This window comes from Alligator sinensis, unplaced genomic scaffold, assembly GCF_000455745.1.
Source record: "Alligator sinensis unplaced genomic scaffold, ASM45574v1 scaffold1303_1, whole genome shotgun sequence".
NCBI classification, from domain to species: domain Eukaryota; kingdom Metazoa; phylum Chordata; order Crocodylia; family Alligatoridae; genus Alligator; species Alligator sinensis.
Window position 1 is genome coordinate 378,762 of NW_005842753.1, and position 12,811 is coordinate 391,572.

The 12,811-nt window shown below is 59.7% G+C and overlaps 2 protein-coding genes across 2 annotated transcripts in view; one reads left to right on the forward strand and one right to left on the reverse strand.

Annotated features, from left to right (window-relative positions):
* The window catches only part of LOC102381926 (H-2 class II histocompatibility antigen, E-S beta chain), a 603,463-nt gene that overhangs the window by 232,875 nt on the left and 357,777 nt on the right, over positions 1–12,811 (forward strand). The gene's annotated exons all lie outside the window — the stretch shown is intronic.
* LOC102380209 (class I histocompatibility antigen, F10 alpha chain) overlaps positions 1,094–12,811 on the reverse strand; it is a 26,017-nt gene continuing 14,299 nt past the window's right edge. The window contains exons 3-9 of the mRNA XM_006034603.3: positions 4,998–5,270; positions 4,232–4,513; positions 3,949–4,056; positions 3,499–3,531; positions 3,209–3,232; positions 2,504–2,536; positions 1,094–2,080 (exon numbers count right to left, since the gene is read on the reverse strand). Coding sequence (XP_006034665.2) covers positions 2,076–2,080; positions 2,504–2,536; positions 3,209–3,232; positions 3,499–3,531; positions 3,949–4,056; positions 4,232–4,513; positions 4,998–5,270 — 758 coding nt within the window. The 3' untranslated portion in view covers positions 1,094–2,075. The remainder of the gene's footprint in view (positions 2,081–2,503; positions 2,537–3,208; positions 3,233–3,498; positions 3,532–3,948; positions 4,057–4,231; positions 4,514–4,997; positions 5,271–12,811) is intronic.

A 12,811-nucleotide genomic window follows, 5' to 3' on the forward strand; every position in this document is an offset into this window, starting at 1 on the left:
TGCAGCAGCAGGAGGGGTCCTGTCCTCCCACAAACCCCACTGCAGGTGCCTTCTTGGCCCTCCGGGACCCTGCGTGATGTTGTCTGTCCAGGTACAGGACACAGCTGGGCTGCAGTGGGACAGGGTCCTGCCTGGAGACAGCAGAGATCATGGGGGCTCTGTCACCCCAGGACCTCCTATTCCCCCAGCCCTGCTGTGTGCCTCTCCCCAACCCCAGAGAAGCCTCTGAATGGGCTAGAAAAAGAGAAGTCCAACAGCACACACATGGATTAGCCCCAATGATCTGTACACATTTATTCTTATTCTCTAAAGAAGCCCTTACAATCTTAAACTCTCCCCATCCCAAAAAGGAAAGAAAAGGGGGAAAAAGGATTTAATTGGCAGAAGCAACATCCAGTGAAAAAGATCAGAGAATCTAGCCTCCGGCACTCCTCCCCCCTGCACTGGGGGCGGTCAGCAGGCACTTTTTTTTTTTTTTTAATTTAATTTAAATTTTCCGTGTTCCAAGCCAAATCAATTCAATCCATGAGCTAGTCAAGAACCATAAGTGGCCCTACTACCAGCAAACATCCTCCACCCCCACCAGGGGCTTCAGATGTTTCCAAACCCTTTGGCAGGTATCCTACTTGCAGGCCCAAGCCTGGAGGCTTGGGTTTCAGATGCCCCCGAGTTTTGCTTGCCTTTAGCCATAAGGCCCCAGAAGCAAGCTAGGGAGGAGTCTCTTATTTCCATAAAGTGGGCATAAAGCCAAGACCTTCCCCCTGGAATTGAAAGTGGATGGTTTAACTATACATTACCTCCGCTACACTAAGTTATCCTTGTGGATGGGTTAGTGCAGCAGGGGAAACACCGTGACCACCAAGGCAGTTTTCTAGTTGCACCCAGGGAAAACCGCTCTCCTGGCATGGGGGTGTTCAGGCACCTGGGTACCAGTTTAGATTACAAGTTGCTCTTATAAAAGGCTTTTGTGTGTCCTGCGGACACAGCCTTGTCATGGATTCACCCCCAGGATGCAGGGGGCAGGAGCCGTGTGCAGGGCAAAGCAGAGCAGGAGAAAGCAACAGCACATGTTGAACAGCACCGCAAAAATATGATATAAAGTTTAATGAACAATCAATTCGGGACAGGGATGCTCTAGGGCAGCGTTTCTCAACCCATGGGTTGTGATACAAAAGTGGGTCGCAAGAATGTATGAAAGGGTCACAAATTTTAAGGATGGATTAGCAAACTTAAAACATGGATTCTCCCTTAAAAGGGAAAAAATGTGGGAAACTGTGGCTTTTCCTTTGCAGGTTGGCAGAGCTTCTGCCAGAAAGAGGTTGCTTGGGGCCCCCCTGTCCCACATCCGCTCCCCCACCCCACATGCTGGGGGCTGGGACCTGGGGCCAGCAGGTCAGGAGTGAGGAGCACGGGGTTGGGACTGGCCATTGATCTTTACAAATGGGTCGTAGTAAAAAAGGATTGAGAACCACTGATCTAGTGCAGGGGTGAGCAACTTGCGGCTCACGGTGCCATGTCAGCCAGCCACTGGTGTTTCCCACAATCTGGACGTTTGCAGCAGTATCCCCACCACAGTGTGCAGGGGCACAGGTGCACAGGCCCCCAGCACTCAACCCTGGCACCTGGGGGGCAGGAAGGAGTGCTGCTGAAGATGGACAAACATCTTCAGCTAGCCAAATGATTGAGCACCGCTGCTCTAGGGCATGACCCACACACTGCCTGATTCGGTGCATGCCCTGCCCATCTCTCTACTAGCAGGGAGATGCCCTTGGAGATGATTCCTATCTGTTATTTTTATAAATAGCAAACTATGGCTTAAACCTGCAATAAGCTGATCAGTCACAAGCAATTCCCAAACCCCACCCCCTCCCCAGCCTGGCTGCAGCCCAGCAGCTTTAATTTCACACACCAGCTCTTTGCTCTCCTGCCGCAAGGGGCAAAAAAAAAGAAAAAAAAAATCAAGGCATAAAAAGGCATCTGGCAGGACTGAATCAGTGCAGCACGTTGCTCTGTGATCTGTCTCTCTCCTCCTCTGTGGGCCCCTCAGGAGGCAGTGTAGGCTCCACTGAGCTCTGCTAAGCTACAGGAAAGAGACAAGGAAGACATAGCAGGTCAAGGGACTGCAGCACCGGGCAGGCACTGACCTGGGGCTCAGCTCCAGCCTGGGGTAACTTCCTGCACTGAGGGGAGGAGATGCCTCTCCCCAACACCCTTCCCCCCTCACTTATGGGTCCCCCGCACTGTGCTAGCTCTGCTCCTGGCAGTGCCCGGGCTGCAGCCATTTCCACAGACCCGCAGAGCCCAGGCTGCCTGGGATGGTGACAGACACTCCCACTCTGACCCTCTCCTCCCAGGAGTAGAGCGGCACACACAGCCACGCAGCTTTCCAGGCACTCAGCCCCATGGCCGCCTGGCTTGGGGTGACCCAGGGCTCCCAGGGCTGGTTGGACAGGGACAGCATCTCCTTTGGGAATTCCTCAAGTCAGAGCCCCCCCACACTGACCTTTGACACAGGGGTCAGAGCCATGGTTGCTTCCTGTACAGGGAGGAAGCACAGGTGTTAGCCAGGTGGGAGCCTTCCAGCCCTACAAGATCCCCCAGCCCCGCAGTGCACCCTGTACCCTGGGCACAGGAGAATGAGGTGGGTGCAAGCTGCTCCCAGTGCAGCCAGGAAGCCCTTTGCACTTCTGCCCTGCAGCGACAGTGACTAGGTCCCGACAGGCAGAGACTGGCCAGGACACAGGGCTGGTAACTGTACCCCTGGGGTGACCCTTGCCCTAGCCCCTCTCCCAGGGCTTGCACAGAGGTGGGTGGCACTGCCAGGAGCCCTGTAGTCCCACATGCAACCACAGCTGTCAGCTGCACAGGGAGGGCGAGACCTGACCCCAGCTCAGAAAACAGCACTGCCCCAGCCCACAGCAGACAGGCCAGGGGGTGAGGTAGGCCCTGCCCGGCCAGGGACCCACAGGCTAAGAGCTCCCAGCCAGGCCAGTTCTATCACCCAGGCACGGGGGTGGGGGGGAGAGATAGCACCAGCAGGACAGTCCCTCCCCGCCGCCCCTCTGTCCCCCTGCCCCACTCCCCAGAAAGCCCACAACAGAGCTGTCCTGCCCCCACAGTGACCTCCCTTGGGGCAAAGCACAGGCTAGTTCTCCATTCTCTGCCCCAGCAGCCCCTCCCCGGGTTGGTCCCGCACGCTGACACTCACCGGAGCTGTTGGAGCCGTCACGAGCTGAGGGGGAAGGAAGAGTGGGTTAGAGCTCCCCAAGCACAGGGAGTGGGGCCTGGGGCCAGGGGAACCGTACCAGCCCCTGCTGGGAGGAAAGTCCAGATGCCACAGTGGCAGGTGCCCTTGTGCCCCCCGCCCCCAAGACAGGAGGGCTCTGCCCCCCACACCTCCTGCACAGTCAGAACAGGGCTGGGACAGGCTATGTGCCCATGGGGCTGCCCTGCAGAGCTGATGACAAGGAGAAAGAGAGGATGGGGCTTTGCACTTACTGGATGCTGCTTTGTATCCTGCTCCCTGTCTCCCTGCAGAGAAAAGGCAGAAGTCAGCGACTGCGGGTGCTCCGCAACCAGAGACAGATCTGACCTGGGGCCACAGCCTAGCAAGGAGCTGTCTTTCCAGCACAAAGCCAAGAGCTCAGACTGGAATATGGGGCCCAGGACACCCCCACCGGGGGAGGGGGATGGGGCTGTGGGGCACAAGTTCGCATGGAGCCCTAAAACAGCCCTTGGGGGTCCTCAGCAAGACAGCCTCACAGCACTGGTGCTGGGGTCTGGCTGCTGCCGCCCCGGGGGCACATGGACCTGGGAGCCCAGAGCAGCTGGAAAATCCACTGTCCTCCACCAGGTCCCAGACATGGCAGTGATGAGCCCCCCTCACTAGCCCCGCATTCCCCAAGGCCCAGGCACAGCCTGGCCCCTAGGGCTTTCCCCAGCACTTACTGCGGAAGAAAACAGCTGCGCCTGCCACGACCAAGACCAGCACAACAGCAATAACGATGCCCACGATCAGCAACAGGTTGGACTCAGGCTCCGAAAGATGGAAGAGGCCTGTGAGCAAGGGGAAACCTCAGACCAGCCCCACCACTACAGGCCCGAAGTGTCCCCTTCCCACTGATGTCTCACGTCTCCTCCAACGCCCACCCCCCATCCTGCCCCTTACCAGGGTCAGTCAGCCCGTCCCTCCACTAGCACCCAGGGTCTCTTCCAGGAGGGGGTCACTCACTCTTGTCCCAGGCCACTCTCAGGTCTGCATCCAGGCTCACGTGCTCCACACAGCAGGTATAATCGTGGTTGCTGCTCGGGTTGATCTCGATAGTGGCCCAGGTCTGGTAAGTCCCATCTCCACTGGGAACAACCCCTGAGCGGCTTGTCTCCTGGGTCTGTGGCTCCCCGTTCTTCAGCCAGACGACAGCCACGTCCTTGGGGTAGAAGCCGTGGACCCGGCAGGACAGGGTGGCAAGTCCATCTCGGGATGACCTGTCACTCACCTGAGCCATGGGAGGCTCTGGGAGGAACAACACACCCATTAGAGCAACCACCCCTGCTGGACCCTTGGGCCCAAGATCCCTGCCAGGAGGCCAGATGGCCTCTGCACTGGGCCATACAAAACGGGCTCCATAGGCTATTTCAGGAAGGAGCAGATGGCATTGGGGCAGGAGCACAGGGGATAGGAGATACGGCTGCACTGGGCTTGGGGCTGCAGGAACGGGGTCTGATACAGGTCATCTCTGGGTCAGAGACACGTTGCTGGGGCACAGACCCCCCAGGGGCTCTGCCCAGCTGGGGGGGCCTGACCAGAGTGATGACAGGGCACGCTGTGTCTTACAGCAGTGCTGGGGTCTCACCCTGTGGCAGCACTGAGACAGCACTCACCACCCCGGACACAGGGGAATTGGGTAGGTGTAGCCCAGGGGGAGGGGGTGGGCCTTCCCTAGGGGGAGAGGGTGCCTGGTTAGTGCTGCCGTTAGCGAGGAGACACTGGGACTCACTGGTCTGCAGCGCTGCCTTCCCGTACTGTAGGTACTTCCCCAGCCACTCGATGCAGGTCTCCTTCAGGTAGGCTCTGTCTTGCTGAAGTAAGGCCCTATTCTCATTCCACTTGCGCTGGGTGATCTGGGCCTGTGTTGGGACTGCCACCCAGGTTTGCCCGCTCAGGTCATAGCTGATGAAGTCTCCTCCGTCATACGCATACTGCGCATAGCCTCGAATGCTGTTGTCTTCACCAAGCTCACAGCCGTACATGAGCTGGAAAGTATGAAACCCTGAAACAAACACAGATCCAGGCCCCTGGGTCAGGGTTACAGCCCCAGGGAGTAGGTGCCACCAAGGGCTGCCAGGCTGGGCAGGGGCAAAGCTGACCTTGTGGGGTGGGGAGGGGGAGGAGAAGCACTTCACAGCTCACGGGCTCCATTCATGGAGAACAAGGCTGAAGGGACCACAACACACCCAGAAAATGCAGGAGCCCAGGGCTGGGCAGGAGCATGGGACCAGGCCCCTGGAAGGGAAAGGGCAAGGCTAGCAGAGGCAGGGGTAGCATGAAATCAGCTGGAACAAGTCCAGGCTGGAAAGCAGGGTGGTGCTTCTCCTTGGGGAAGCAGCACAGGGCAGGGCAGCAGGGATGGCAGAAGTGGAGCCAGATGCTGCAGCTGCCTGGAGAGCAGGAACTGGACTCTGGCCCCAGAGGTGCTCCCCAGGGCTGTGCCCCCTTCAGCCCAACCCCTGGCTCTGGAGATGTCAGGACAGCAATTCAGTCCTGGCACAGGGGACCTCCTGGCTGTGCAAGGTCCAGGCAGCTCCTATCCTCATTTCAAAAGGAACTGCAGGTGCACCAGGATCCAGTCTGTGCTGGAGGTGTTCAGAGTTGCTGTCTCTGAATGGGGCATCCTCTGGGAATCGTCAGAGAGGGATGCTTCTCCCCACATGGCCCTGGGAACAAATGGAGGGGCTCAGTGAGGGCAGGGAAGTTGCTATGTCCCTGGCCATCTTGTACAGGGGAGGGGAAGAGACCTGTAGCAGGACCATGGAAAGGCTGAGTTGCACCTTTCAACCCTGCAGGAACAGGACATCTCCCCTACCGATACCAGATGCCTGCAGCTACCTCCTGAGCCCTGTCCTGCTATCCCTAGGGGCTTCCTCTCTCTCAGTCTCAATTCACTGTCCCATCTTATACTTCACAGGATCAGTGGCCCCTATCTTTCCTGTCCATGTTGTATCATGTAAAAGCAAAGGCAGCACCCTGCCAGCCTGCAATCAATCCTCACTGGTCTCTGTAGCCTCTATAGAGATCCCCATTATAAGGCTGTAAGCTCGGATATTACCCCTACAGGGCTCACAACCCCCTTTTACAAGCTGACAGTGGCCACAATTTGAGTTCCCCTGCAGCCCTGCTCAGTTGTTCAGCCAGTCTCTTGCCTGCGTTTGGCTTTTCCTCACGAGTTTTGGACCCAGAACGTCCTCTGTTGAGATGGCATCCTCCCCCCTGAGCTTCACTCCTTACTTGCAGTCCGCCTGCCCTGGAGGACCTCCTTTTCTGTCTTTTGCTGGCTGGATGTCTCCAACCACAGTGACCTGACATACACAACAGGATTTTTCTCTCTGCCACTTCCCTGGGCTCAGTTACTTGAATGCCTGCCCATGTCTCCACGCCGGCACTGGGTAAGTTTGCCCCTGGATTCTGCCCCTTTCCGGGGGAACCTTTAATGAGCTCATCCTTGCTCTAGGAGGACGGGGGCCCCGCTTTTTGCTCTGGACATTACCATCCTTTTAAAGTCTGAACTTCCCCTTCTGCCAGGCAACCCGCTGGGGGCCCAGTCCACAGTCTGTAAGTCTTGCCGCCTTCCTTCTGTCTTAAGCTCCTTGGGAAGATGAATGTAGCACAGTTGGGCTTCAACTCCCTGTAACAGCCAGGCTTCATCCATCGGTTCCCAAACAACCCCCCTGATGGACACAGGGGCGATGAGGTGGGGGTGGCAAAGGGGAAGGTCATAGCAGCCTTGTCCCTGTCTGCCAAGTACAGTCACCGGCACCCCTGCAGCCCCTGGCTCCTGCCACGCACCAGAGAGCACCAAGATGTCACTGGGAGCACACGTGCTCCCAGGAAGACCTCTGATCCAGGCCCGAACCAAGGCGTGTCCTGCAGTAGAGTATGGAGGGTCCCTTAGAGCAACCATCCAGGTCGATGCTGCCTGGGCAAGGCAAGGGTACATGGTGGGACCTCTCAGGGACACTGACACAGCATCAGGGATCCCCCCCTGAGGCTTGTGGCTCCACACTGTCAGGTCCTCGAATCAGGATCTGCCCCTGGTCATGCAGCAGTGTCCTCTTGCTGCCCTGACTCCAGCAGGACAAGGGAGCGGGGTTCAGGCTGGGTCCCATGAAATGGCCCAGTTGTTTGGCTCTGGGCTCTCCTGCCCCTCCACCAACACAGCAGGTCACAGCGAGGAAGAGAAGAGCTCTGGGCCGGTCCGGGTGGAGCTAACCCCCATGCAGCACTACTCCCCAAGCTGACTCCTGGCAGCACTGGAGCTTGCCCTCATACACAGTCACAGACTGTGGCAGCAGGCATCTCTGCTCTCCCTGTTCATGGGTCCTTGCTCCCAGGAGCCACCGGTCCCTGCTGTCCCCATGCCTAGGCAGGCACTGGAGGCTTTTGCAGCTCCTAATTCATGCTTCCTTCTCCAGGATGTGCAGGGCTGGGGTATGAGCCCGTCAAGCTCTACAGAGAGCCTTGCCCAACTCCCCTAGGTGCTAGCACCTTCACACAGGCCTCTGCTCCCCCTGCCAGACTAGGCTGGAAGAATAGCAGGCAGCCTGGTGCCCCTCCCAGCTCTCCTCCCACCCACACCCTGCCCTGGGCCCTGGCCTCTGCTGGTGTGGCAGGGAGAGCTCACACAGGAAAGCTCAGGGTCCCAATTGAGGGGGGCTGTCTCTCAGGGCCTGGCTATCTCCGAACATAGCACCCAGCCCCTGGCCAGTCTTGGGAGGGGGTTCTGGCTCAGGGTGCAGAGGGGGCAGTGCCCACCACACACAGGCCCTGGGGCTGGGCTCTGCTCAACCCTGCACACAGACCCAGCTGGGGGATGGGAAACCCCCTGGGGAGGGCCAGCCCAGGAGAGTGGGAACATCTGGACCCAGGGCTGAAGAAGCCCCATGATGGAGGCTGGGCGCACACAGCCCAAGGCAGCTCCTGCCCCAGCAAGGCTCTGGTGGAGGAAGTCAGGGCAGCCAGTGCTCCCAGCCCTGAGCTGCCCCTGGAGCCCCTCCGGAGGGGCCCCTGCCATGAGTGCCTCTAAGGGGGGAGCAGCAGGACAAGCCGCCTGCCCCGGAGCCAGCTGCATGCCTGTGTCCTTGCCCTGGGGCAGCCGGCCCCCCCGATTCTCACAGGGGCTTTTCCGTGCCCTCCTGCCTCCTCCCCAGACATGAGGCTGCTCTGGATGTGGCCCTGCTGCTCCAGCCTGGTCCCTGCCCCATGGGCTCTGCCAAGACACAGACCAGGCCAAGATCCCCACAGGGTCCTACCAATGGGGCATGGCAGGCAGCAAGGCCTGAGCACCTCCGACCCTGCCATGCTGGAAACTGGCAGGGGCATGGGGTGGGGGCACCAAGGGGTCCCAGCAGCAGAGCCAGCCTTGCATGAGCCGCAGGCCCCGCGGAGAGGAGCTGGTTGACAGGCACAGGGAGACTGACACACAGGCGGGGGCCCAGGAGCCTGGAGGGCAGCCCGACTGCTGCTCTTGCTGATGACAGGGAACAGCCCTGCTGGCCTGAGGTCTCTGGGGCAAGGTGCAGGGGGTGGGGGCAGGGACAGGTCTGATCCTGCAGATCTGGGGACAAGCTTGTTCTAGCAGCCAGCTGCCTTCAGGGTGCTGCTCTGCAGGGCCTTCCCCACTGCCTCTGCCCCTTCTCACCCACCCCAACCCCCAGCCACAGTCCACACACCAGCAGTGGTGCAGCGCAGGCCGGCCATGCCCCCCAGCAGTCAGGGCATGGCAGACCTGCCTGCAGGCCCCTCTCCCTGCCCTGCACAGCTCTGTGCGCACAGACAGCTGGTGAAAGCACCCCCCTGCTTCCTTCTCCCACCTTCCCATGGGGGAGCGTGTCACTGGAGACAAGTCCACCCAACAGGGACGCCAAATGCTGCCACTGTGGAGACAGGGCACACACTGCCCCAGGTCCAGGTGGCAGATAGCCCTGGGCAGGCTGCTGGGGTCTGAGCAGCACCGTGTGCACAACAGGGCTTGGCCAGGGCAGAGCTGCCATCCGGACTACAGGCTATGGAGGAGCCCGGAGCCCCTCCTGCAGCACTGGGGTCAGGGCCTGCCCCTCACGCTGGTGCCCCAACCCCCAGCCATGCCATGCAGAGGTCCTGGGGGGACTCGCCCATTGGGAGCAGGCTCTACCCAAAACAGCAGGCCTCAAATAGGAACCCGAGAGGGGAGGGGCTGTGCAAGTGTGAGTGTGAGCATGAGATTTGGGGTGAGACCCTGCAGTCCCCTGCCAGGGTGAACACAGTCAGCACAGAGCAGAGCCTCAGGCCACAGCCATGTCCCCAACACAGGAATCTCCCCCCGCCCCTGCACACGGGGACATGAGGCACCTCTTGCACCACAGCACAGGGGCAAACGGACTATGGAGGAACCAACAGGAGTGGCGTAGACAGGAGCATGTCCAATCAGCCAGGGAACTGCACTGCACCATGGGGGCTCGGACCACACGTGCGATGAGTAGGAAAGGTTCAGCCCTTCAGAACCTTCCTGGTTTCTTCTGTCCCAGACCTAGGGATCCATTAGCCCTGGGGGCTGTTGCAGCAGGGAGACTTCCCAGACAAGATCAGGCAGAACATCACACAAGCAAAAATGCATCCTTGCTACAGGGAGACCCCACACGGGGCACCCTCCTCATGCCAGGGTGAAGAGGTTCAGCCTGAGGCACCATGAGAAGGTGCGAGGGGCGAACAAGCAGATGTCATACTATGGTGCTTGGGACTTCAGCCCTGGGGGCTTGGTGCCGCCCACACCCAGGCTTTGCCGCCGACTACTGCAGACTCCCACTCGCAGGCTGCGCAGAGGCACCGGCTTGGCCTTTTCAACGGAGCAGAGCTTGACGCTCTTTCCTTCATGTGCCAGACAGCAGAGCGGAGATGGAGCCTCGGATCCATGAAACACGTGACATCAACATCTTGTGGGCTCTGAACACCCAGCGCAGCCCAGTGCTGCCCTCCAGGAGGAGAAGAGGGGAGTGGGGACTCCGACAGCCCTGGACACTGTTCCCACACAAGCCCAGGAGCCATTTTGCTATGAGGGGATAAGCAAGAAAAAGGCTTGACTGACCCCGGCTGCAGCACCTCTGGTGACGGTCCCACTGCAGGGGGAAACCTTGGTCACCACCCAAGGGGTCCAAAGGCTACTAGGCCGGGTTCAGAACCACAATGCGGCCCAAGGCAACACAAAGGGAGTTGCCAGAGCCATCAGCCTGCAGCCCGAAGGGGTGTGCAATAGCCCAATGCACCGACGGATGCAGCTGCCGACACTGTCCCCTCAAGTGCCAAGCCCCAGCTCAGCTCAGCCCAGCCTGAGCCAACCCAGAGTCTTCAGGATGGGACGTGGAGCGAGGGAGCAGCTGCATTGTCACACTACACTGCAACCAGCCCAAGGGTCCTGGAGCTGGGAGAGCAGGCCCAGGCCTTCCTGCCAGGGAGCTCACACCTGCCAGTGTCCCGCGAGGGCTCCAGCCCCAGGCAGCACGGCTGAGGTTTCTGGTTGTGAGAGCAGCGCCCGTGGTCGAGGGAGAAAGAGGACATCAAGTCAGACTGAGCCATGCCGAGGAGATTGGGGTCTGTTCAGCATATGCTCCTGTCATCTTCTGCTCTGGTGGGTTCCCCTGAGCCAGATGACTGCTGTTGCCTCCTCCTTGAGCGCACAGAGCTGGGGGGCAGGAGGCTTTGCCCCACCCAGGTCAGCACAAGAGGCTCCGTCTGCAGGGACAGTGACAGCGTCCAACCCAGATAGCTGACACGGGACATGGTACTCACACCACACCTGTCATGGTCAGGGCTTGGGAGCTGCTCTCCCAAACAGAGCTGAAGTCCACGAGGGACTGAACTGCCCTGAGCAGTGTCCATGCCACACAGTGCTGCCTCCCCTGCTCTGCCATGGCCCTGGTCCCTGTGGTTAGCCCATTACCCCACCCTGTGCCTGGTCCCAGGTGCAAGCACTGGTCTTCCAGCTCAGCTGTGGGACACAAACGGTGCCTGAGGGCTGCTGGACATGTGGCGGCTCCAGGGATGCAGCAGGGCTCTCCCAGCATGCACCACAGAGCGAGGCAGAAAGGACAGCAGCAGTGCTGGGGGGGACCAGGAGATCCCAGGTGCTTGCAGGCCACAGCAGCACGTCCCCACGGGGGGAGACAGATGTTAGGGAACAGCTGGGCCGTCCTAACCAAGATAACCTTATCCTGACTCTGGAGGTGCCAAGACAGGAGTCCAGTTCAGGCCCAAGGGCACTCCTGGCTGTGTAAGGTCCAGGAAGCTCCTATGCCCATTTCAGAGGGAACTGCGGCTGGCCCAGGATATGGTCTGTGCTGGAGGTGTTCAGAGGTGCTGTCTCTGAATGGGGCATCCTCAGGAAACAGTTAGCACTGCATATGAAAACTGTGAAAGCTTGGACAGTGTCTCTTGCATAAAAATGCAGGACAGTGGCTGGGGCAAGACTGGGTTGAGATAACAAGACTGCCACAAGAAAACTAAACTCCACTAATGGTTTGCAACCCATTAGGAGTAAGAGTGGAGTGCTTGCAGTACCCAACACCAGACCCAGGCCATTCTAATATAATAAAGGGCTTAGTCTGTCTGTCTGTCTGTCTGTAACACTTTTGCTCAAGTGCGCATGCGCTGTCACAGAGATAGGGTTCCCATAGGTTTCCCCAGACGTGTCCCTGCTCTTTTTTAAGCCCTCTGATCACCATCTGGATAGGCTGTCCGGGATTTTCCTTTGCTGGGGAGGGGTGGGAGCAGGGGGAGGGCAATCACAGCCAGTGAGGAGCACACACGGACCTGCTCGCAGCTGCGGAGGCACAGACCCACGTGGTGCTCCCTACTGGCTCCAATCCCCTCCCCCTGCTCCCACCCCCAGAGCACAGCAAAATCCTGGACATTTGGGTAGGGCAGAGGGAGTGGGGGCTGCAGCTGCAAGACAGGGCAGGGGGAGGCAAGGGTTGTCTGTCCCTCCAACAGGGGAAGGGGAGGGGGGCAGTGGGGAACTCTGTAGCCAGGCAGCACTGCCTGTACTCGGAGGGGCAGAGCAGCCAGGAGCCACCGTGGGGTTGGGGGGGGGAGAGGAGCTGTGGCCAGGCTGCCTGCAGGGCCCTGCAGCCCTATCCCAGGGCGAGGGTGCCACACGCCTCCCCACCTCTTCCCTCAGCCTGCTACACTGCCTGCATGAATCTGATGAGGTAAGTTGGGGCCACCCTGGCAGGGCTGGGGGGGCAGGGGGCTGTGGGTCAGGAGTAAGGGGCAGCAGCAGGGAAAGGGGAGCGGGGCTGCGAGTCGAGAATGAGGGCATCATCATGGCCCAGGGAGGCAGGATACTGAGATCTGGTGAGTGAGGGGTACTGGCAGGGCTGAGGTCAGTGGGTTGGGAGTGAGGGGCAGCTGTGGCTTGACAATGTGGGTCACCAGGGTTGGGGTGGGAGACTGTGTGTAGGGAGTGCAGGGGGCACGGGGAGCACCAGAGGGCTGTGGGTCAGGAGTGGGGGGCACTAGCAAGGCTGGGGGAGGGGGGGCAGGGGGCTGTGGATCAGGGGTGAC